Genomic DNA, 22,977 nt, shown 5'->3' with positions numbered 1-22,977 from the left:
GCACAACGCTTGTTGCGGAATTGACTATAGTTAGTACGTTTAACACATCCAGCTGATCAATTGCAATTTCAATCGCAACTAAATTTGGTTGAACGGTCGTTGTGTGCTCATCTATCAGATCTCTTCAATCCTTTTTTAGACATGGGACATCCAGAAGATCCAGTAAGATGAGTTTGCCGAATTCGCGATTATTTGGTGGATTATATTCTGTTGATAATTAAGTCCCACACACTTAATCAAAGTCGGCGAATTATTTTTTCGCTGTAATGCCCGCCTTAAAAACAGCGAAGGACTCAAAATTTCCGCGAAAACCTTAGGAGAATTGAAAATCTTAAAATGTTCTTTAATATTTCGTAGTTAATTTAGAAATTTAGAAACGTACTTTTGCTACTCAACTTAACCGCGTTCTCTAAAAGCTGAAATACTATAATTTGTGTGATTTTTGTTGGCTTTCTACGTTCTTTTGATTCATATAGAATGTGGTTTTGTGTATCTCTTTGAGGGTTTGAAAGTGAGGCGTTTTAAATTGGCCTGGAGGTGAAACTGTCTCAGAATTGGTATTGCTGGCTGTCGCTGCTTTTTATTGCTGTTTACAATCGTTTAGGTTGCGTGTAGGGGTTAGTAAAGTTAATGAGCGGGGTGAAAAGTTAGGCCCCCGTTTTATTTCCGGCTTTGCCTTCGCATGTAGAGGGGGAACTGCTTTGTCAAATGGAGGAGCTACCACCTCTAAGATTGTACCCACCCCCTTTCCCAAGGTAGTAAGTTTTGCTTCCCTTACTTCATGTAGCCTTCTGTTTTATCACGCTCTATGTTTGTCCACGCTGATTGTGTGTTATGTGGGGGCTTATTTGGGAATACACGCGCGTGCTTTACCCCGTCCCTTCTTTTTAACCGCTTTTGATTGTGTTCACAGCATCGAAGCTTATCTTGGACGAAATTTTATATCAATCCTTCATTTCTTTTGCTTTCTTTGCGTATGGCTGATAAATTTCATTGCCAAGTGGGACACGAACTCAAAATAAAGGCATTTTGGATTTTTGAATATTTTTAAATTCGAGGAAAGTTGATTTTGCTTAGTGAAGAGTACCTTTTCGGTTAAATGGGAACTTAGTGGAAAATCGAGGCAAGTAAGTTGGAAGTGTTCTTCTGGTGATGGCGTTGTTTTGGTTATTTTGCTAGTAGTAGCAATAGTCAGTTCCAACAAATTTTATTCCCCCTTCAAAGTGTTCGCTCCTCTTCAAAATGCACTTTTCCGTCTCAACAAACCGAAAACTTATTAGACGAACTCTGGTGAATTGATCACGGACCGTGCGCGAACACGCTAAATCAAAGAACTACCCGGTCAAAGAGTATTGAACCCAAAAACGCACAATTTATGCATTTTATGGCATTTCCTTCAAGTTGTATGTCAAATGGCAACGTTTTCGGCGTATTGACAAGTAGGCTGGGCGTAATGTTGGGAGCTCGTTAAAACGTTCTCTCGTTTTTTTGCTGACGTCACAGGCTAACACAAGCGTGAATTGACGTCACAACTTGAGTTGCTGTTCACACAGACACACGCACAAATTTAAGCTAGAAAGTGGAATAATGAATGAACGAATTATAGAGAGAGAGGAAAAGCTACTAACACCGGTTAGAGCTGAACAAGGGGTGAAAAAGACAACTGACTGCTGAAATAGTTTCTGATCCTGCTGTCCTGTCCTAACCAAAGTTGAATGAACAAACAATAATAATGCAGGAACAGGCTAGTAAACTGCTTGACGAGAAACCGAACTCAACTATCCAATGGAAAAATAATTTTAATTTTTTACAGTCAACAATAATTGTTTTTGTTAGATGGATTGGATGATGAGCAAGGATGAAAATCTTCAATCAATTATATCTTCAGCATTGTAATTTCTCGAGGAACGCAACTAAATTTTGCTGATTATGAGCAAACTTCAAAATTAAACTCATCATTTTTGTGTTTAATTGGTGATGTCCACTGCCTTGTAATAGAATTAGTGTTGTGATTTTTTTTGAAATGGACACTTGTAAAGTAGTGCATCTCTGAGATTATAAGGCAACGAGTGGTTTTTCACAACCCATGTTCTGTTTAGTGATAGGACGTTTCAAGGTTGAAAGAGATAACAAGATTGAGGTAGCTGCATTACCAAGGTTACAAGGAGCGCCTTTTTCAAAATAGTTGGCATATCTTTGCACGTTTCAGGGATAATGATGAGGAAACTAGATCCCCATTTCTTATAATGATGTTTTATAAACAAATAAGCGTAAGCAAAGGCATAATCAAGGCCACAAATTTGTGCAAATTGTCTTAGATTTGGATCACTCAGGAGACCTGTTTAATGTCATTTTTCAGGAAAAGGCCAAATTTATAGAACTACAGGCAAGTCAGAACTGCAGGCAAGTGATGGCGTTTCTTGCTGGTTTCTACTGCAATTTTCCTGAGATTTTGTGCAATATCAGAGCACCGTGTCAGTTCTCGCATTCATGTTCACTTGTATGCATAAAAATTTTACTCTGACTATCGAGGTTTAAATTATACTAACTCACATCATTTTAGGCTAAATGAAGAGTTCTCATAAAAAGAATAACATGCTCAAAGTCATGGAAATTGATTACGTTATCCCTGAAAAACAGTGCCGAAATTCTTGCATTTTTTGTGACCTGTCCAATTTCCATGCATTTTTTGTCTCGTTTTATCGCTGCTGTCCACGAAAGCACGCAAAAAACCCAAATTACAAAAGTATACTTTTTGCGACGTAATGTATTTTTTGGTGAGCACTGAAATTTGAATTAATTGAATTGATAAAGGATGGTATTTAGCTTATAATGAACTTGTTTAATGCTCAGAATTCGGATAAATTGACATCAAGAATTTCCTGTAACTCAGAGTGGTTGTTCTGTTGGAATTTTAATGAATAGCTATAAAAGTTTTCAGAATTTCCTGCAATTTTATTGAGTTGTCTGAATTCACTGCGACTTTGTCTTTAATTTAATATATTTAGTACGTTCCGCTAAATTTTATAATATTTTAACTTTCCGGGAACTTCTCATTAATTGTTTTGTTCATGATCACGGAAATTAGTCTGACATATAATTTGAAATTGAAGTACAAACTAACTTGTCCAAAGAACCTATTTTGTGTTCTATTCAATGTCTACTCTGGATTTTAACTTTCCATTCGAACTCTCAGACTCTTTACTTTGTTATCCACTCTTGAAGTTGATATCAGTTGGCTTTTGATATCAGAAGTTTTTGTCGGTACAGGGGCCGGGGCCGATGATTATAAGAATTGGCCATGAATGAAAGCAGTGGGTAAATTTGAGAGGAAGCCTTTCAAATTTGTGTGCGGTTGATCTCACAAGAAAGACTCGAACAATTTATAGTATCAGGACTTCACTGCTCAATAGAGACCCGAGCATGATCCTTGTCGTACCCGTGAATTGTTTCTGTATTTTAGGACCTCAGCCCTTAAGTGGGCAAACGAGTGGTGCTACTTCCGAACAGCAACTGCAGCAGACTTCTTCGTCTCATCTTATCGATCCCTCTAGCAGACCCAATGCGCCCTCTTCTGGCGATGTCACCATCTCAGCTGCCCACGCCTCTCAATCAGTGAGCAATTCAGTATTAAATAGTGACGCTAATTGGAACGCCCCGTGAGGGCTTTTCTTCGCAACGTGATTCGGTTGATGATGACCAGTGTCTGTAGATTGAAAGCTGGTTAACCTTTGACCTGTAGTGATAGTCCGAAAATTCTACGGTGACATATTGTAGGAAGGAAAAAGATAAGGCAAATTGTTTCGCAAGTGAGTCGCTAGGATTTGTTTGGAATTCCCGAGTAGATTACAATCACTTTAGGTCATTAAGAGCTTTTCGAACTGAGTGCACTGTTTTTGCTGACAGTGGGATATTTCGGTTAACAATTTTTTCGAATTGTGACGTTATGCAATAAAATTGGTTTCCTGTTTCTTTGAATGCTGAACTTAGTTAATGCTCCCATGGGCTTCAAAATGATTGTTAGTTTTATTTTTAATTGCTCTCGAACAAAGTTTGAAGCAATTATTGTAATCGTGAGCGTCTTTATGCATTATTTTTGCGTGACGATTTTTGCGCTTTTGTTCTAGAACATTCTTCTCAAGTGACTTTCACGCTTCTCTTCTTCATTTTAGTAATTTCAATGACTCCAATCCGAAGTAAAGTTTGTTGCTAAAGTAAATGCGTTTGTAGCATAAATTAGAAGGGTTTAATAGCCGAGTGGTGAATGGTTCTGTAGATGACGTAGGAGGTCAAGAGATCGAATGACACCTTGGTCAGATGTTTTTGCAACCATACACAAAAATTTATCTAGGCTAAAGCTGTTGAATTAAATAGCCTGTCGTTCGAGAGCAATTTGTCCAACGTTAGTCGATTTATGTTCTATTTAAATTAAATACTGCAGATAGAAAAAAGTTCAAAAGTTATAGTTTTAGCTAGTGTGTTATCAAACTGTAAGCTCAAAGCTTGATATTTCTGGAAGACTGTACAGAAGAATACCTGTTTTCCCTTTATAGACTGTTGCGTAACTATATTGTTTGGCAATGCCATTACAGGTAGCACTGCTAAGCAGTCAAATTGCAAGAGTTGATAGAAGATTTATTAAATTGTTATCAAAATTTCTCTGTAAAAAATTGATGTATCACTAAAGGGAATGATCCTGACTTTGCTTTGAACAATCTTTTGTGGTTTCATTGATTCCCAATATTTTCGCTAACACAGACAAAAGATTTAAGCTGAAACAGAAAATTCGGAATTTGGGCTTTCTGCTGCTTTTGTGAATTCTTGTGCAGACTTAGAAGGATTTCGAGTGAGTTATTGGACCAAATTGACGACCTCTTAGTCAACCCATACAAACCAGATCAAGTCAGTAACATTCTCCTAGAGGTGATTTAATGGGCAACTGCCAGATTTCAATATATTAATCACAACGAGTTCCCATTGTTCGCTACTTTCCAGTTAAAGTTAGACGTGAATGGTCTAAGGCACTCACATATACAAGCAATGGTTGCGTGGAAGATTCGGAAGCTGGAACGATTTTGGAAAAACTTCCCTAATTTAAAATGCATTCTGATAATCAACAACGGTTGAAAGAAAACACTTGAAAAAATGATCCGAAAATTTTAGATAGAATAATACGTGCAGAGCGGAGAATTTGTGCGAATGTGAAAGGAATCTGTGTCACTTAAGCAGATTATGAAGAAAATTTAATGATAGCATTGAAACTTTTGTGAAGTGGGTCAGAGATTTGTTTCCATGGACAGTTTGACCGTGCAAAATTTTTAGCATTAGCACAAGTTGGCACAGAGGGCCTAGCACAAGTCGGCAGAGCAGCTTTCGAAGCTTCCAAACAGTTACATCCATCCTAAAATATATGAAAATACTTTTTGAGAGGCTAATTAGTTTTTTTTTACAAAAAAGTCTTTTCCACAAAGTATACAGCAGCACGACCATAATAAAATATTTCTCGATCATTTGTTGGAGGCGGTGCAATGCACTGCAAGCGGTCAATCCGAAGCTGTGATGAAAGCATTACTAAATTCGAATATAGGCTGAAGAGGTGGTTCCCCTTAATTTTCTCAAGCAATTGCTACAGCTTTTGAAAAGAAGGTTGCAGGTGTCACCTTTCAGCAGGGGAAGTTTCAAAACGGCTTACGGCAGAATGCTAGCGGGTCAGGTCTTCAAGGATACCCATTGTGTCTCTGGCTGTTTGCGCTAAGACTTTGGAGAGTAGTGGACTTGATCCTCATTCTCTGCCATCTCTGCAGCAGTGATATTTTGATGACGTGCTCATCGCAGGTTCTAAAGAACAATTTGTTACGCACTGATTTTAACGTGTTCCTCATGGTGTTTTCTGAGGTTAATATTGGAGGTAATTAACTTGAATAATCAGCATTTTACAAGGACTTATTTAGATGTTTCACAGTGCGATTTTTAGCAGATATAATTTGAATAAATTTAGCTAGTGATAGCCTTTTATTGAGCGGTTCGGATGTGTAATATATCCACTAGTTTGCCTTGTATTCCAGAGTTTTAATCGTTAGCAGTCATGCTCTTAGTAAGCCTGATCTAACTCAATAATTAATAAAGATTTATCCAGTTCAATCTTTAATTATTTCAGCAAAACTAAGTTAACAATTATTAACGAGAAGTTTTCTAGTTCTATCAAAGTTTTTCAAGATATTAATCAACTGATTGTCAGGCTGGTTCTTCGGTGTTCTGGGGATCGTAAGTTCCGCAGGGCTGTACCTTGAGTTGTAATGGTCCTTCGCAAATATTTACTGATCTACAAGTTGGTCAATTTCCGGCTTTTGTACGTCTCCTGATGTTTGTTAAGTACATATACAAGTTCCGTATTAGCACCTACTTTATCAGAATAATTACTTCACCAAGTACATAATCTCTCATGAAGTTATTTACTAATTATGCGAATTTATCTTCAAGAAACTCAAAAAAGTAAATATTGAGGCTTTTAGGCACTTGATATGTTTGCTAGTAAAACTGTCACTCTGCGGTTGTTTTTGATAAACATAAACAAATTAGGGGCTACAGCCCTAGATGGAAATACTGGCTATATGTGGCCTTGAAACTAAATGAATATGAACTAGATTAATGCAGTTCTTTATGGTTATTTATTAAGGAAAATAAATACGTAACTATGAGTGACGAAATAGGGGCGTGTTACAATTCTTTGAAAATTTTTGAAATTGGTTTAACATATTATGCGGCTTCGTACCAGAACGTGAACTTTCTCTCCGATGCGACAAATGGGGTCTTCTTGTCAGAGTAGAGTTTAAGGGGGTTGATGAACGGATAAATAGAAGCCCCGTTGCTTGATTAGAGTTGCTATGAAAAGCCCTTGAGAGTAATGAATATGATGCAAGTAATTTGATTTAACGGATAGATAATTTTTGCGTTTTATTGGATAGACTTGACTACCTCGACGACACTCAAGGTTCCTTAGGAGTGCTACGTCATTGCCTAGGGTACCAAAACTGTTTTTTTGCTTATTTGTAGCTCTCCGAAAGAAATTGTTTAAAAACCTTAAAAAATTGGTAGCAAGCATCGGGAAGTTCTCGAAGCAACGGGCTGATTTGTTTGCTCTATCTGGACCAGTTCAAACCTGTTTTTGCTATCTCTAATGCCGGTTGACAAGCACGTGTCATGAATCACCAATAGAGTCCAACGGATGACATTTTCAAAAAAAATTATAATAGCCTCAATTCGTTAAGCTTGCCGGCCTTCTCAGATGAAATTTCGTGAAGTTCCTGGCGTTCAAAGCACTAATTGCAAAGCGGACTTGTGCGAGAAAAAGATATTTTAATCTTTGTCTATTATTCGGGAACAATTTTTGTCGGCACCATCAATACCCGCTCTAGGTCTTCATTTGACTGCACATGAATATCGAACCAGCTCAACGTACAGGTTATGTGTAACTTTATAAGGGAGGAAATGTTCGTACCGCAACGTTGAGAAGCGGGACGATCATGTTGACAACACAATTTCTTGTGACGGGCGTGGTGAGGCGAAAGCCAGGAGTAATAGAATTTGCCATAGATGTATTAGCTTGCTCCGCAGCAAATTCGTCACCGTAGAAAAGAAGAATCTTATACCTGAAAGCAACTCACGACCAGGCGAAGTCTCTGTTCCATCTTGGCAAGCCGGTAGGTGGGCTGCCTTTACTGTGACTATGACTTCATCGTTGCAATTCGACTCAAATGCCAATGTGGCTTTGAAGGCTGGTCTTGCTCTTGAAGCAGCAGAAGAGCGGACTTATGGCAGATGAAAGCCTTTCTTCCGAAAGAGGCATTCTGTTTGTTTCACATGCTATTGATTTGTCGGGGGTTTCTCAAAGAAACTCAAGAAGTTGAGGAGAATGGGTGGTTTTTGAAATTGGAAGCTACGGTTTTTAGGATCTGTCAGTTGCCCTTAACAAATTAACCCAGTCAATTTCCGTAATGTCTATCCGAGTAACTGATTTCATGAAACTTTTTAGAACCCAATGACATCCCTGATTTTGTTGAAATTTAAACAAATAGGCGAATTTTGATTCCAAATCTAGCCAACAATAAAGCGAAAAGATCCGGGTGGTCATGAGGATTATACTTCAATATTGAAAACCCGAATGTGTGGGTTGCAATTTCGTTGAGTCCAAATGACAATTTGATGTGTTTAAGGTTTTTGATATGTTGATTTAATTTGATCTGTTGATTTAAATTAAGTGATGAGATGTTTGCGATTAACTAAGATGCCATGAACTAAGGAGTTGATTTCCAACTAAGGAGTTGATTCAATTTTGGTTGACTCGCAAAGGAAATTTAAATTTGCTTTTTCGAAGAATGCGCGTTTTATAAAAATTAATTAGCGAAATTAGTATATTTATGTGCAATTTTGACTTGAATATATTGTAATATTTTATTTGAAACTCCAATATTTTTGTTTTTACGTTGTACTTGTAAGCAAAAATGATGAAATTGCTTAATTTTTTTCTGCAAATGGTATTAAATTTGGACTCATTTTTTTAATATACAACTAGGCAAATTGTCTGATACCCGTTGCTTTTTTTGGGGGGGGGGGGGGGGCATTACGGAAATGATTCGCTTGTTTGAAAAGGCAAAAATTGTGAAGATTTCCGAAAACTTCAAGCCTAATCTTCGAGAAACGAAAATGTACATAATCTGACATATAGCAACGAGAGTTTGATTTTCTTTTACTTATATCAGATTCAACTCTTTTTAGTAATGAAATTTGATGTTTGAGGTACCAGTTTTCGTTGTTTATATCTATCGTTAAAAACAAATTTTTGTATTCGTTGCTTGAGTTCTGTCAATTTTCTGCAGCAACAGCAGTTCGCTGCCCCTTCTGGAACTTTGGGGGCTCCTGCGGCAGGAGGGGGAGGGGGAAGTGGAAGTCGCCCTCTGAAGAGTGAGTCATTCAAGCGATTGTCTTTCAATCGCATCTACCACATGGACTTAGCCCAGAACGACAAGGGTGTCTTCCTGAAGGTAATGTGCAATAGGGTATTATTCTGAACATTTGAACATTCCCAACCGAGACATTTGACATTTGTTTTCAAAACATCAAGGTACAACCTCTTGGCTTTCAGTTATTCAATCAAATGCTCTGCTGTTAGCCATTGGTGCAAGTCTTCTAGTGCAATGCTAAAAGATGTTCATTTCAAGTTGCATGTTCATAACAATACCACAAAGAAAATGGACCTAGTTATCTAATATATTAAATGTAAGTCGCACTTGAACGCAATGGTTAACAACGCTCCTATCTTCACATGTTTTAGCGATCCTTTAACATGCAGCCTACACGGCCATGCTTAAGTGACTGATCTGCAAATGTTTTTTTGCTCATTAAGCGCACAGCTTAGAAAAAACAAGCGAGACTGAAAGCTATCGACCAATTTTTTTCGTATGTAGCCAATTCAAGAGACAGCAGTAACAGGTGTCGGTAGCGCAAGGAATTATACATGTGGCTGTGAAGCGAGGGGCATGGGTTCGAGCCTGAGTCGGTGCCAGAAATGGCCTCTGTTTTTTGTGTCATAAATGGTGAATCTTGTTTTTCATCCACTACTGTGTTTCGTTCTTGCTCCCTTCTTTATTTTCCTTCTTATCGATTCTTTTTATATCTAATATATTAAATGTACGTCGCACTTGAACGCAACGGTTAACAACGCTCCTATCTTCACATGTTTTAACAATCCTTAAACATGCAGCCTATACAACCATGCTTAAGTGCCTGATCTGTAAATGTTTTTTTGCTCATTAAGCATGCGGCTTAGCAAAAACAAGCGAGACAAAAAGCCATCGACCAATTTTCGTATGTAGCCACTACGGATAGACAATAATAACAGGCGTCGGTAGTGCAAGGAATTAGACCTGGGGCTGTGAAGCGAGCGGTATGGGTTCGAGACCGAGTCGGTGCAAAAAATTTCCTCTGTTTTTTGTCTCAAAAATGTAGAATCTTGTTTTTCATCCACTACTGTGTTTCCTTCTTGCTCCCTTCTTTATTTCCCTTCTTATTGATTCTTCTATATCTAATATATTAAGTGTAGGTCGCATTTGAACGCAATGGTTAGCAACGCTCCTATCTTCACGTGTTTTAGCGATCCTTAAACTTGCAGCCTACACGACCATGCTTAAGTGCCTGATCTGTAAATGTTTTTTCGCTCATTAAGCATACGGCTTAGCAAAAACAAGCGAGACAAAAAGCCATCGACCAATTTTCGTATGTAACCACTACGGATAGACAATAATAACAGGCGTCGGTAGTGCAAGGAATTAGACCTGGGGCTATGAAGCGAGCGTCATGGGTTCGAGACCGAGTCGGTGCAAAAAATGGGCTCTGTTTTTTGTCTCAAAAATATAGAATCTTGTTTTTCATCCACTATTGTGTTTCCTTCTTGCTCCCTTCTTTATTTCCCTTCTTATTGATTCTTCTATATGTAATATATTAAATGTAGGTCGCATTTGAACGCAATGGTTAGCAACGCTGCTATCTTCGTGTTTTAGCGATCCTTAAACATGCAGCCTACACGACCATGCTTAAGTGCCTGATCTGTAAATGTTTTTTTCGCTCATTAAGCATACGGCTTAGCAAAAACCAGCGAGACAAAAAGCCATTGACTAACATTCGTATGTAGCTACTACGGATAGACAACAGCAACAGGCGTCGGTAGCGCAATGGATTGGACCTGTGACTGTGAAGAGAGGGGCCTGGGTTCGATCCCGAGTGGTGGAGCAAAAGGATGCATCGTTTACTGGGATACAAAATTCGGGAGTTAGTTGTCGTTTTCTTCCCCTCTTCATTTCTTTGTTTTTTTGTTACTTATATCTTCTTTTCGTTCTTTCTTTATTCCTTTATCTTTTCTTTCTTTCTCCATTTATTTCTCTCCCTCTCATCTAATATTTTAAATGTAAGTCGCACCTGAACGCAATGTTTAGCAGCGCTCCTATTTTGACATGTCTCAACGATCCTTAAGAATGCAGCCCACGAGCCTAAGAGCCTGCAAATGTGTTTTTTTTCGCTTATTAAGCATACGGCTTAGCAAAAACCAGCGAAACAAAAAAGACATTGATAAAAATTTTGCTTATGTAGCCAGTACCAATTGACAACAGCAGCAGGCGTCTGTAGTGCAAGGGATTATACCTGTGGCTGTCAAGCGAGGGACATGGGTTCAAGACCAAGTAGGGACGGAAAAGGATGTATAATGTACTCGGAATTAAATTTGGGATTTGGTTGTCCTTTTCTCCCTTCTTCGTTTCTTTGTTATTTAAATTTATATATTCATTTTGTTGTTTGTTTATTCCTTCATCTTTTATTCCTTTCTCCATTTTTTTTCTCTCCCCCTCATCTAATATATTGAATGTAAATTGCACTTGAGCGCAATGGTTAACAGCACTACTATCGTCAGATGTTTAACGACCCTTACACATTCAGCATACACCACCACCACGCTTAAGCGTCTAATCTGTAATTGTGTTTTGCTCATTAAGCATACAGCTTAGCAAAAAGAAGCGAGACAAAAAAGTCATTGACCAATTTTCGTATGTAGCCACAACGGATAGACAACAGTAACATGCGTCGGTAGTGCAAGGGATTAGACTTGTGGCTTTGCAGCGAGGCCTCTTTTTTGTCTAAAATGGTGAATCTTGTTTTTCATCAACTACTGTGTTTCTTTCTTGCTCCCTTCTTTATTTCCCTTCTTATTTATTCTTCTATATGTAATATATTAAATGTAGGTCGCATTTGAACGCAATGGTTAGCAACGCTGCTATCTTCACGTGTTTTAGCGATCCTTAAACATGCAGCCTACACGACCATGCTTAAGTGCCTGATCTGTAAATGTTTTTTTCGCTCATTAAGCATACGGCTTAGCAAAAACCAGCGAGACAAAAAGCCATTGACTAACATTCGTATGTAGCTACTACGGATAGACAACAGCAACAGGCGTCGGTAGCGCAATGGATTGGACCTGTGACTGTGAAGAGAGGGGCCTGGGTTCGATCCCGAGTGGTGGAGCAAAAGGATGCATCGTTTACTGGGATACAAAATTCGGGAGTTAGTTGTCGTTTTCTTCCCCTCTTCATTTCTTTGTTTTTTTGTTACTTATATCTTCTTTTCGTTCTTTCTTTATTCCTTTATCTTTTCTTTCTTTCTCCATTTATTTCTCTCCCTCTCATCTAATATTTTAAATGTAAGTCGCACCTGAACGCAATGTTTAGCAGCGCTCCTATTTTGACATGTCTCAACGATCCTTAAGAATGCAGCCCACGAGCCTAAGAGCCTGCAAATGTGTTTTTTTTCGCTTATTAAGCATACGGCTTAGCAAAAACCAGCGAAACAAAAAAGACATTGATAAAAATTTTGCTTATGTAGCCAGTACCAATTGACAACAGCAGCAGGCGTCTGTAGTGCAAGGGATTATACCTGTGGCTGTCAAGCGAGGGACATGGGTTCAAGACCAAGTAGGGACGGAAAAGGATGTATAATGTACTCGGAATTAAATTTGGGATTTGGTTGTCCTTTTCTCCCTTCTTCGTTTCTTTGTTATTTAAATTTATATATTCATTTTGTTGTTTGTTTATTCCTTCATCTTTTATTCCTTTCTCCATTTTTTTTCTCTCCCCCTCATCTAATATATTGAATGTAAATTGCACTTGAGCGCAATGGTTAACAGCACTACTATCGTCAGATGTTTAACGACCCTTACACATTCAGCATACACCACCACCACGCTTAAGCGTCTAATCTGTAATTGTGTTTTGCTCATTAAGCATACAGCTTAGCAAAAAGAAGCGAGACAAAAAAGTCATTGACCAATTTTCGTATGTAGCCACAACGGATAGACAACAGTAACATGCGTCGGTAGTGCAAGGGATTAGACTTGTGGCTTTGCAGCGAGGCCTCTTTTTTGTCTAAAATGGTGAATCTTGTTTTTCATCAACTACTGTGTTTCTTTCTTGCTCCCTTCTTTATTTCCCTTCTTATTTATTCTTCTATATGTAATATATTAAATGTAGGTCGCATTTGAACGCAATGGTTAGCAACGCTGCTATCTTCACGTGTTTTAGCGATCCTTAAACATGCAGCCTACACGACCATGCTTAAGTGCCTGATCTGTAAATGTTTTTTTCGCTCATTAAGCATACGGCTTAGCAAAAACCAGCGAGACAAAAAGCCATTGACTAACATTCGTATGTAGCTACTACGGATAGACAACAGCAACAGGCGTCGGTAGCGCAATGGATTGGACCTGTGACTGTGAAGAGAGGGGCCTGGGTTCGATCCCGAGTGGTGGAGCAAAAGGATGCATCGTTTACTGGGATACAAAATTCGGGAGTTAGTTGTCGCTTTCTTCCCCTCTTCATTTCTTTGTTTTTTTGTTACTTATATCTTCTTTTCGTTCTTTCTTTATTCCTTTATCTTTTCTTTCTTTCTTCATTTATTTCTCTCCCTCTCATCTAATATTTTAAATGTAAGTCGCACCTGAACGCAATGTTTAGCAGCGCTCCTATGTTGACATGTTTCAACGATCCTTAAGAATGCAGCCCACGAGCCTAAGAGCCTGCAAATGTGTTTTTTTCGCTTATTAAGCATACGGCTTAGCAAAAACCACCGAAACAAAAAAGACATTGATAAAAATTTTGCTTATGTAGCCAGTACCAATTGACAACAGCAGCAGGCGTCTGTAGTGCAAGGGATTATACCTGTGGCTGTCAAGCGAGGGACATGGGTTCAAGACCAAGTAGGGTCGGAAAAGGATGTATAATGTACTCGGAATTAAATTTGGGATTTGGTTGTCCTTTTCTTCCCTTCTTCGTTTCTTTGTTATTTAAATTTATATATTCATTTTGTTGTTTGTTTATTCCTTCATCTTTTATGCCTTTCTCCATTTTTTTTCTCTCCCCCTCATCTAATATATTGAATGTAAATTGCACTTGAGCGCAATGGTTAACAGCACTACTATCGTCAGATGTTTAACGACCCTTACACATTCAGCATACACCACCACCACGCTTAAGCGTCTAATCTGTAATTGTGTTTTGCTCATTAAGCATACAGCTTAGCAAAAAGAAGCGAGACAAAAAAGTCATTGACGAAAACTTTGCGTATGTAGCCAGTTCAACAGACAACCGCAACGGGCTTCGGTAGCGCAAGGGGATTAGACTATGGCTGTGAAGCGAGGGTCATGGATTCCAGCCCTTGTAGGATAGGAAAACGATTTATATTTTACTGGGATCAAAAATGGTGAGTTGATTGTCTTTTTCTTCCCTTCTTCATTTCTTTGCTTTTATTTGTTACTTGTATCCTCTTTTTGTTCTTTCTTTATTCCTTCATCTTTTGTTTCTTTCTCCATCTCATTCTCTCCCTCTCATCTGTTATATTAAATGTAAGTTGCACTTGAACGCAACGGTTATCACCGCTCCAGCTTCTGTTTTTTGGCTCAGAAATGGTGAATCGTGTTTTTGTTCTTGCTCCCTTCTTTATTTCCCTTTTTATTTATTCTTCTATATCTGATATATTAAATGTAAGTTGCACTTGAACGCTATGGTTAACAGCGCCCCTATATTCACATGTTTTAACGGTTCTTAAGCATGCAGCCTGCATGACCATGCCTAAGTGCCTGATCTGCAAATGTTTTTTTGCTCATTAAGCATACGGCTTAGCAAAAACAAGCGAGACAAAAAGCCATCGACCAATATTTTTCGAATGTATCCAGTTCAATAGACAACGGAAACAGGCGTCGGTAGCGCAATGGATTAGGCCTGTGGCGGCGAAGAGAGGGGCATGGGTTCGATCCCGAGTCGTGGAGGAAAAGGATGCATCTTTTACTGGGATAAAAAATTGGTGAGTTGGTTGTCTTGTTCTTCCCCTCTTCTTTTCTTTGTTTTTTTTTGTTACTTATGTCTTCTTTTCATTCTTTCTTTATTCCTTTATCTTTTCTTTCTTTCTCCATTTCTTTCTCTCCCTCTCATCTAATAAATTAAATGTAAGTCGCACTTGAACGCAATGTTTAGCAGCGCTCCTATGTTCACATGTTCTAACGATTCTTAAGAATGCAGCCCACGAAATCTTGCCTAAGAGCCTGCTCTGCAAATGTGTTTTTTTCAAGCCCAAGTAGGGGAGGAAAAGGATGTATAATGTGCTCGGAAATAAATTTGGGATTTGGTTGTAGAAGCTCGTTTTATGCAAATTCATTGCGCTCCTTTAACAGCGCACCTTAATCACAGCAAAGCCAAAATTGTCGCTTAACCAAAAGTTGCTGTTAAATAAGGTAATGGACGCCAAAAATACTCGTTGGTAGCCTAAGAGGTAAGAGCTGTGGCTGTTAAACGAGGGGCAAGGGTTCGAACCCGAGTCGCCACAAAAAAATCCTATATTCTTTTAAACCTGTTCGGTTATGATTTTGTGATGCTTATGCGGGCTTGCTAGTTGTGAATGAAAATTTCAGCAGTTCAAATTTTTAACGACAAAACTTTTTTCTGTTTCATCTACGGTCAACAGTGAAAATATTTTAATAAAGGTAATGTCTGCTCCAAGACGATGAGGTAACGGCTTTTAAGTTTTTCGCCTCTTCTTTGGAAAACAATTTGATCTCAATATTTTTATTATATTAGTCTGTTCACGCAGTTTTTTGTACTTCTAATGTTTCTGTTTGTCGTTTCTTGTCTTGAGAAACGGGATAAATTGGTAAAGCTTGAGGGCATTAAGTCACTGAGCAGCTCTCTGAAAGACTTGCTTGTCACTTAGTATGCGGTTCACCAAGACTTCTGAGGAGACTTAAATTCACCCCTCCACCCACTTCATTTCCGCCGCCCTCCTCAACTAATTCTGCTGTATGCGCCAGCTCCACATCAGTCGTTTGGGAGCAATTCATCCGACGCTAGTTTCAAAAGCGAGTAGCTATTACGAGGAGTTTCAGAACCGGCAGCTTGTTATTCCTCAAAAAGTTGTCGGGGTTTAGGCACTTACTGTTAACTTGTAAATAGCCGCCTCGGCTTCTCAGCCGGCTATTATAGCGCGACTATTTTTAAAGAATTGAACTTTATTGGGGCGCTGTCCTTTTTATTACGACTCGAAGAGGAATATTGGAGAAGAATTTATTGGAGTGAATTTTGAAGCAGGAAATGAAACACGTGAAAAAATTTGGAGTGATTTTGTGGCTGAACAAAATCGAGATTGGAGAGAAAAGAGAGTGGTTTTTTGTTCAGATCGTTGTTTTCTGGAGAGCGAAAAATTGAGGTGTGGAAAAAATTCTGTAAGCGAGCGAAATTTTTTGTTCACGTGCGCATTTTAAAATATTTTCTTTATTTTTTTTTGTTCAAGAGGTTTGGTTCTGATTTTGTTCTAATTTTAGGCTGGTTTTAGTAGGGGTTTGAAGGTTTCTGAAGATTTATATGAATTTTATGCTAATTTGGATGTTTTTCATGCATTTTGCTGATTTTGGGCTAATTTTTGCAATTTTTTGACGATTGTTTATGACGTATGACGACGTTCATAACCTATTATGAGTTACTTATTGTTTTGCGCGCATCTGGATACACTATTGGCTGAAAGGAATTTTTCTTTGGATATAAGTGCTTTTGTAATAAAAAAATTTAACTTCCTGTTTTTTATTCCAATTTCTTTGTAAGAGCTTTTTTTCATGATTTGGCTTAAGTTTTTCGAACAAGTGAGTGGTTTTAGTAGGTACTAGTTGCTTTGATGAAGTAATTTTGGTAGAGATAGTTATTCTCGGGCTCTCAATTTATGACAGAATTTGATCGGATTTTTATCTTGTTTTTATCACATTTGATTTTGTTTTTAATTTTGTTTTATGGTTTTGTTTCAAGATAATCCTAAATTAGTGGAAACACGTTTTGTCTGATGAGTAGTTGGATGGCGTTTAAGTGGATTTTCACTTCGAGGCGTTGATTTCACTTCGGCCATGTTTGTTTAAGATCTGTTCACTCATTTTCATTATTTTTGAAGTTAAATTGGAGTAGTGATTTTGGTCACGCCGAAACAGGAGGCGGAGCGAAAAAGCGAGTGGTTTTGCGGCGTGAAACTTTTCTGCTCTAATTTGAAATTAGAGTGAGAAAACGGTGTTTGAACAAAAATTCGCTTTCTCGCTAGTGGTTTTTTGTTCACATTCGGCCATTTCACTTTGATTTTTACTGGTTTTTCGATTTTTTTGGATCGGATTTTTTTTCTAAATGGTTTTCCCAATCCATTCATAGTTCATTCTAGGCATAGTTTTTTAAAATTTTCTTTTCTCGCTAGTGGTTTTTTGTTCACATGCGGCATTTTGACAATGATTTTCTGGGTTTTTATTCTGATTTTCTTTAGTTGGTTTTCCCAATTAACTCACAGTCTGTTCTAGGTCTAGTTTTTTTAAGTCAATGAAAATTTTTTGATTTGTACGTCAGGACTTGTCCTGCTATGTTTTTATACTTCGTCGAAAAAAATTTTTCGCTTTACCTTAGTTCACAGCTTGTTCAAACATTTTTCGTGAAATCTTTTTTACTTCTTTAGGCTAGTTTCACTCTAAAACGAGGAAATGGTTTTGAGGATATTAACATTACTGCAATTTTGGATTTTTCAATGAAATTTCAATCTGTGTCAAAGTTATTAAAAATTTTTGTCGTTTTTGAGTTCTTCAGCGGCCAGAGAAACTCCTCTAGCGTTTCATAATAGGTTACTGCATAGTTTCTAGTGGTAATGGAAGTGTTTTCAGGTATTAATATCACGAATTGTAGAAACTTCTCAGTAAATTTTTCAATTTCAAATTTTTTTTATAAATTATGATTATTTATCGAGTTCCAGTTTTTTCGGGCCAATGAATCTTTTAATGGCTTGAAGATAGGTTTTTGGTTAGTTTTTAACGTTAACGAATTGTTTAAGATAATAATATCCGGATCTTTAGCCAATTTTTGATAAAGTTTTTAATTTTGTTTTTAGAGGTTTTTGGTCTTTAGGGGCCAACGAAGCTTTTCGAAATCTAATGCATGTGTTAGTGCCTAAGCTTTAGTGCCATTAATTGAATTTTGAGACGAATAGCATCAAGAACTTGAGCACCTTTTCTCAAGTGTTGGCAAATTTTTATTTTGTTTCTTACTTTTTTATCGCTTTTATGTGTAGCCTGATTTCTTGTAGCCTGCAATGCAAGTTAGTTGATTTTTAGTTTTTTGCATGAAAAACACTTTTTTGCAGAATTGAATGTTGAAAATACAGAATTGGAAAATTTGATGAATTCATTTTTTTTTTTTTCAATTTTTCGGAGCTGTTCAAGAGCTGTTACTATGCGAATGAACATACACTTGATTTTTTTTGGTTTTTCTATAAATTTTTGAAAGAGTTTGTCTGTTCCGCTGGCTTTGTTAAGAAGGTCTGCTGTTCAGGTACAGTTTTAAGTTTTTCTTTCAATTCTGTGGACTGTACTTCAGGACTTGTCCTGTCATGTTGTTTTACGCACAATTTTTGCGTATCGGTTTTTGACTTTTCAGCTAGAACGTTTTCGAGCATTCTTTCTCTCGCTCAAGTCATTTAACTTGACTTACCGTCTTCAAGAACGGGATAAACTGCTCAATCGCTAGAGCATCAATTTTGAAAATGCGTTTGGTTTTATCTCTCACCTTCTTATTCAGAGCCCTCCGGTAGTTTTGATCTGTTATTTGTCTATTATGAGCAGAAATTTATTTCTGCAATTTTATACAAAATGAACTCTTAAGATTGGGAAGCGCGATCTAGAGTTTATGTAATGACCGTCCTGTCTTAAAAGTTTATAAATTTCAGGTTTAAGATAATTAATTGCTCTCAAACGAAGTTTTGTAGCAATTATATTAGTCCTGTGGTCTTTTTTAATGCGATTTTTTGCTAGACCGATTTTTCGGCTGACCCATTTGACTTTTCATCTTCAAAAAGGGATAAACAGGTAGCGCCCGGAGGGCATTAAGGACTCTTAGAGCTTTTCATCTCACTAGTGCCCAAGTATGCGATTCACTGAAACTGTTTTCGTTACGTATGCTCATGTGAAGGCGGTTCTTAGAGTTTGAACCCACATAATTAATTGCTCTTGAACGTAGTTCATAGCAATTATTGTAAGCGTGTGTCTTTTTTATGCAAAATTTTCGCTTGACAATTTTGACTTTTTGAGTGACTTTACGCCCTTGACTTTTTGCATTTCGCGTGATCTAAAATTCTCTTTCAATCACAATTTCAAGCAGCTGAACTCAATTGGCAGCAATTTAGAACTAAAAGTCAAATGAAAAGTGCGCCGAAACTGGTGTCATTTTTTACTTCAAATCTTAATAGTGGTATATGTTAACCTCTAATGTGGTTATTTGAAGCCCACTATAGAACTTCTTAGTCCCATTTAGGCTCCCCCTCCCCCCTCCCCCCCCCCGACTGAAGCAGGCTGCAATTGATAAGAGCTCCCACTAGTCGTTCAAGAGCAATTCTTCCGACGTTTAGTCGGTTATGTTTAATATTTGAATTAGAGTTTGTTGTAGCTATCGTGTGCGAACCAAAGTGGAGGTCGACAGGGGAAACAGACTGTAGTGGTTCCTGCTCAGGGAATCGTCGAATTGAGAGACAAGCTCAAACTCCTCGTGGATGAGTTCTACATCGAAGAAGGTTGGTCACACACACACTCTAAAATTCTCAATCAGTTCAACTCTTGCAGTGACATTTGATGACACTCGTGCAATTCCATAGAACCTTGGAGTTAAATAATATTTAAGCCTTCTCAGCAAATTCTGGTTGTTTCAATGTTTCTAAATTAAGTGAAAGTTATTTCATTTGAATTGTTCAAAAGGTCCTTGCATTTTTAAAAGTTTTTACGACTCGAAGAGGAGTACTGGTGATCTATTAATATAAAGATTTTTCAAATATTATTGCGGAGCTATCTTTTTTGTAGGAGCTGTTCACATTTTCATGATTTTTGAAGTCAAATTGAGGCGATGATTTTGGCCACGCCGAAACAGGAAGTGGAGCGAAAAAGCGAGTGGTTTTGCAGCGTGAAATTTTTTCAATTTAAGTTTTAAGTAGAGTGAGAAAACGGTGTTTGAATAAAAATTCGCTTTCTCGCTAGTGGTTTTCTGTTCACATGCGGAATTTTGACATTGATTTTCAATAGATGCCGTCAGCCTCTCAACGGCTATTATTTAGGTGCTCACCTTTTTAAAATTTGCTTTACCTTTTGATCGCGTTTTTCGTTTAACATAATCACTATTTTCACGCTTGACTTACTTCACTCACTGTTTCACTGAATGGATTTTAGGTTCTTTCACGCATTGAATTACGCAATGTAGGGAATACGTTCAATGCCAAAGAGCAAAATCAAAAGAAACTGGATAAACAGATAAAGCCTGGTCATTAAGTCAGAGCATTAGGTTATCAAAGTTAGGTAATGGCTTTCAATTTAGAAGCTGTTTTTAAATAGTAGCTTTAAGTAAATACTTAATTCAGTTTAGAAGCTGTATTAATTATTGTTTTAGAATCTTAGACGCCAAATTAGAAAACTTTTTGACACTGAAAAAAGAATAGAACAAAATTCGGTAAATTTCTTGTTTTTTCTGTTTCAATCCCGATGTGCATCAAGCGCGTCAACGGGGGCTTTTTTCCGGCAATTTACCGGCTTTGTTTACTATTTTTACCAATTTATTTATCTGATTATCTTTTACCAATTTTTTTTTCGCCCATCCATTCATAGTCCGTTCTGGGTCATTTTTTTGTTCAGACAATGAAAAATGTTTTGTGCGGATTTTTTCCCAGTGGTTTTTCTCATTTCTAACTTTTTCAGCCAAAGGAGTTCTTTTCAATCATCTTGGTTAGAAATAGTACGTTTCGGATCATTTTTGAACTTTGGAAGCAAATAATAAACTTTAAGACGCAATTTTGAGCTATTTTTGCAATTTTGTCCTGTTGGACGGTTTTTTTACCCGTTTTTGAATTTCTTCTCCCTTCATCCGTGGAGTTTTCTGTTGAACGTAGCTGATTAGGTGGCATAGGTTGTCTGTCAATTCGATTGATTTTTTTACTTCCTATTTGTTAAAGAAATTGGTTAATTTAATCAAATTTTGGCCCGTTTTCGTTTATTTTTTTAAGTGTTTTGCATATTTTTTCTGAATTTAGCTTTTGGCAATTTAGCTTTTGGCTTTTCTTGTTCACTATTTAATCTCGAGCTTTTATATAGGTATCCAGGTGTGTTGTTACTAAGAGTTGGCACATAAGGTTATACATGGTCATTTTTATTGAATTACTGTTAATTTGTATTTTCAATCGGGTTTTTCATTGTTTACCTTTTTGATTGTTGATTAGCGTTTTTTGGACTAGCTTTGGTTTGTTCAATCGAGCTGAAGAATTGTTAAAGGGTTCCGTGGAATAATTGTGGTAAGTAGCTCATTAACTTTTTTAAAGCAATTTCGTAACAATTTCTCATTTTCCTTTCCCTTTGCTCGGTTTTCTATGTACCGTCGTTTCTGTTGTTTTTTTTTCAAATCAGATGGCAATAATTTATCGAATGGTGGCTATCTGTATCGCCAGGTTTTATGACAATAGTCGGAGTCGCAACTTACGCAACTCCCGAGGTGACTAAGATTTTTTGAGATTGAAATTAAGAGTACAATTTGGTAGATTAGTGAAAGAAAAGTTTTCTTCGTACAAGCTTCTCGGTCTCCGATAAGGAGGCAGCCGATTATTTATATTTGTTTGATTCAAGAGATTCAAGAGATATTTGTTAGATTTCTAAGTTTAGGACAAAAAATGGACCTTGCCTTTAAGTCAAAGTTCAATCTTTCAAACTAAGCTCTCTGCCTCGAAGTTGTAGGGACCGATGAAATCGTTCCCTTGGGGTCTCTAAGTATGCGATTGTCCGAAACTGGTTTTGAAGATAATTTCATGGTCTGAAGGGTGATTCTTAATCTTAAAAGTTTGAAAAAGTTTGAAGGGGGGCGGTGGAGTGAGGGGTCAAGCGACCCTCATTCCACTCCCCCATGCTTGAAGCCCCAGCTGGCTACTACTGAAGCCAACCGCTCGCTTGCCGGTCTTTTCAGAACAATTCGGCCGACGTTAGCTGGTTATGTTTACATATTTTGTACTTAAACTGTTTAATAGACAATGTGAAATAAACGGTCAAACTTTAAAATTGCTTTCTAATGTATAATATGACATGCAAATAAAGGACACAGAGATGAAAGAGCAATCGTGACCGTGTCTGGTAATGCTTTAATAATGACAAAATATCTGGTCGATCACCTTGTTTGTATATCTATACGTGGAAACATGCCATTTCAGTGGAGGAATCGCTGCCGCAGTCTAAGAAGTTTGCGTATGACAGTCGGCTCCTTTTCATGGACGTTGGCCACTCCAACAAGGGCTTCTACATCAAACTATCCGAAATATCAGTTAGTACTGCCCCCAGTCCTCAACTTTTTTTACTGACCGTCATGTAGCATGGTCTATCTTGAGGAATTGTGTTCTTCCCTTTTGAATCTGATTTGTGTCTGCAAGTCACTCTGAGTGGTTTGAGAAGGCGTTTCTAATTGTTATCTAGCTAATTAACACCATCTAACAAAATTTTATTATAATCTATATGATATACACACATGACCAAGGCTCAAAACAGAAATAATTTCTGCAAAAATGGACCCCCAATTTTGCTCGTCAGTCTTGTAAGCTGTTTTTACTATTCTAGTTCTGTGTATAGTTTCGCACAGATATTTGATTAATAGCCGCGAAGCGAAGCGATTAATAGCCGCGAAGCATCGTGGTTTTTTACAATTCAAAGAATTTGAATTGTATTGGGGCGCTGTCTTTTTTTAAGATCTGTTTACACATTTTCATGATTTTTGAAGCCAAATTAGAGTAGTGATTTTGATCACGCCGAAACAGGAAGTGGAGCAAAAAACAGAGTGGTTTTGTGGCGTGAAATTTTTTCACTCTAATTTT

The 22,977-nt window shown here is 37.5% G+C and overlaps 1 protein-coding gene across 1 annotated transcript; it reads left to right on the top strand.

Annotated features, from left to right (window-relative positions):
- The first annotated feature begins 3,304 nt into the window (after positions 1-3,304).
- LOC142356360 (transcriptional regulator protein Pur-beta-like) lies at positions 3,305-22,658 on the top strand. The gene is made up of 4 exons (XM_075408286.1): positions 3,305-3,615; positions 8,877-9,041; positions 19,539-19,662; positions 22,324-22,658. Exons 1-4 carry the CDS (start codon positions 3,424-3,426, stop codon positions 22,479-22,481), a joined length of 639 nt encoding a protein of 212 aa, XP_075264401.1. The 5' UTR covers positions 3,305-3,423; the 3' UTR covers positions 22,482-22,658.
- Positions 22,659-22,977: the final 319 nt, after the last annotated feature.

Source organism: Convolutriloba macropyga, unplaced genomic scaffold (assembly GCF_964194025.1).
Source record: "Convolutriloba macropyga unplaced genomic scaffold, txConMacr16.3 SCAFFOLD_2351, whole genome shotgun sequence".
Lineage (NCBI taxonomy): Eukaryota > Metazoa > Xenacoelomorpha > Acoela > Convolutidae > Convolutriloba > Convolutriloba macropyga.
This window is presented reverse-complemented; position numbering and strand designations above follow the sequence as displayed.

Coding starts and splice junctions, on each gene's coding strand:
- LOC142356360 (XM_075408286.1), top strand. CDS start 3,424: ATGATCCTTGTCGTACCCGTGAATTGTTTCTGTATTTTAGGACCTCAG. Junction 3,616..8,876: donor CTGCCCACGCCTCTCAATCA/GTGAGCAATTCA, acceptor AATTTTCTGCAG/CAACAGCAGTTCGCTGCCCC. Junction 19,663..22,323: donor TGAGTTCTACATCGAAGAAG/GTTGGTCACACA, acceptor ATGCCATTTCAG/TGGAGGAATCGCTGCCGCAG.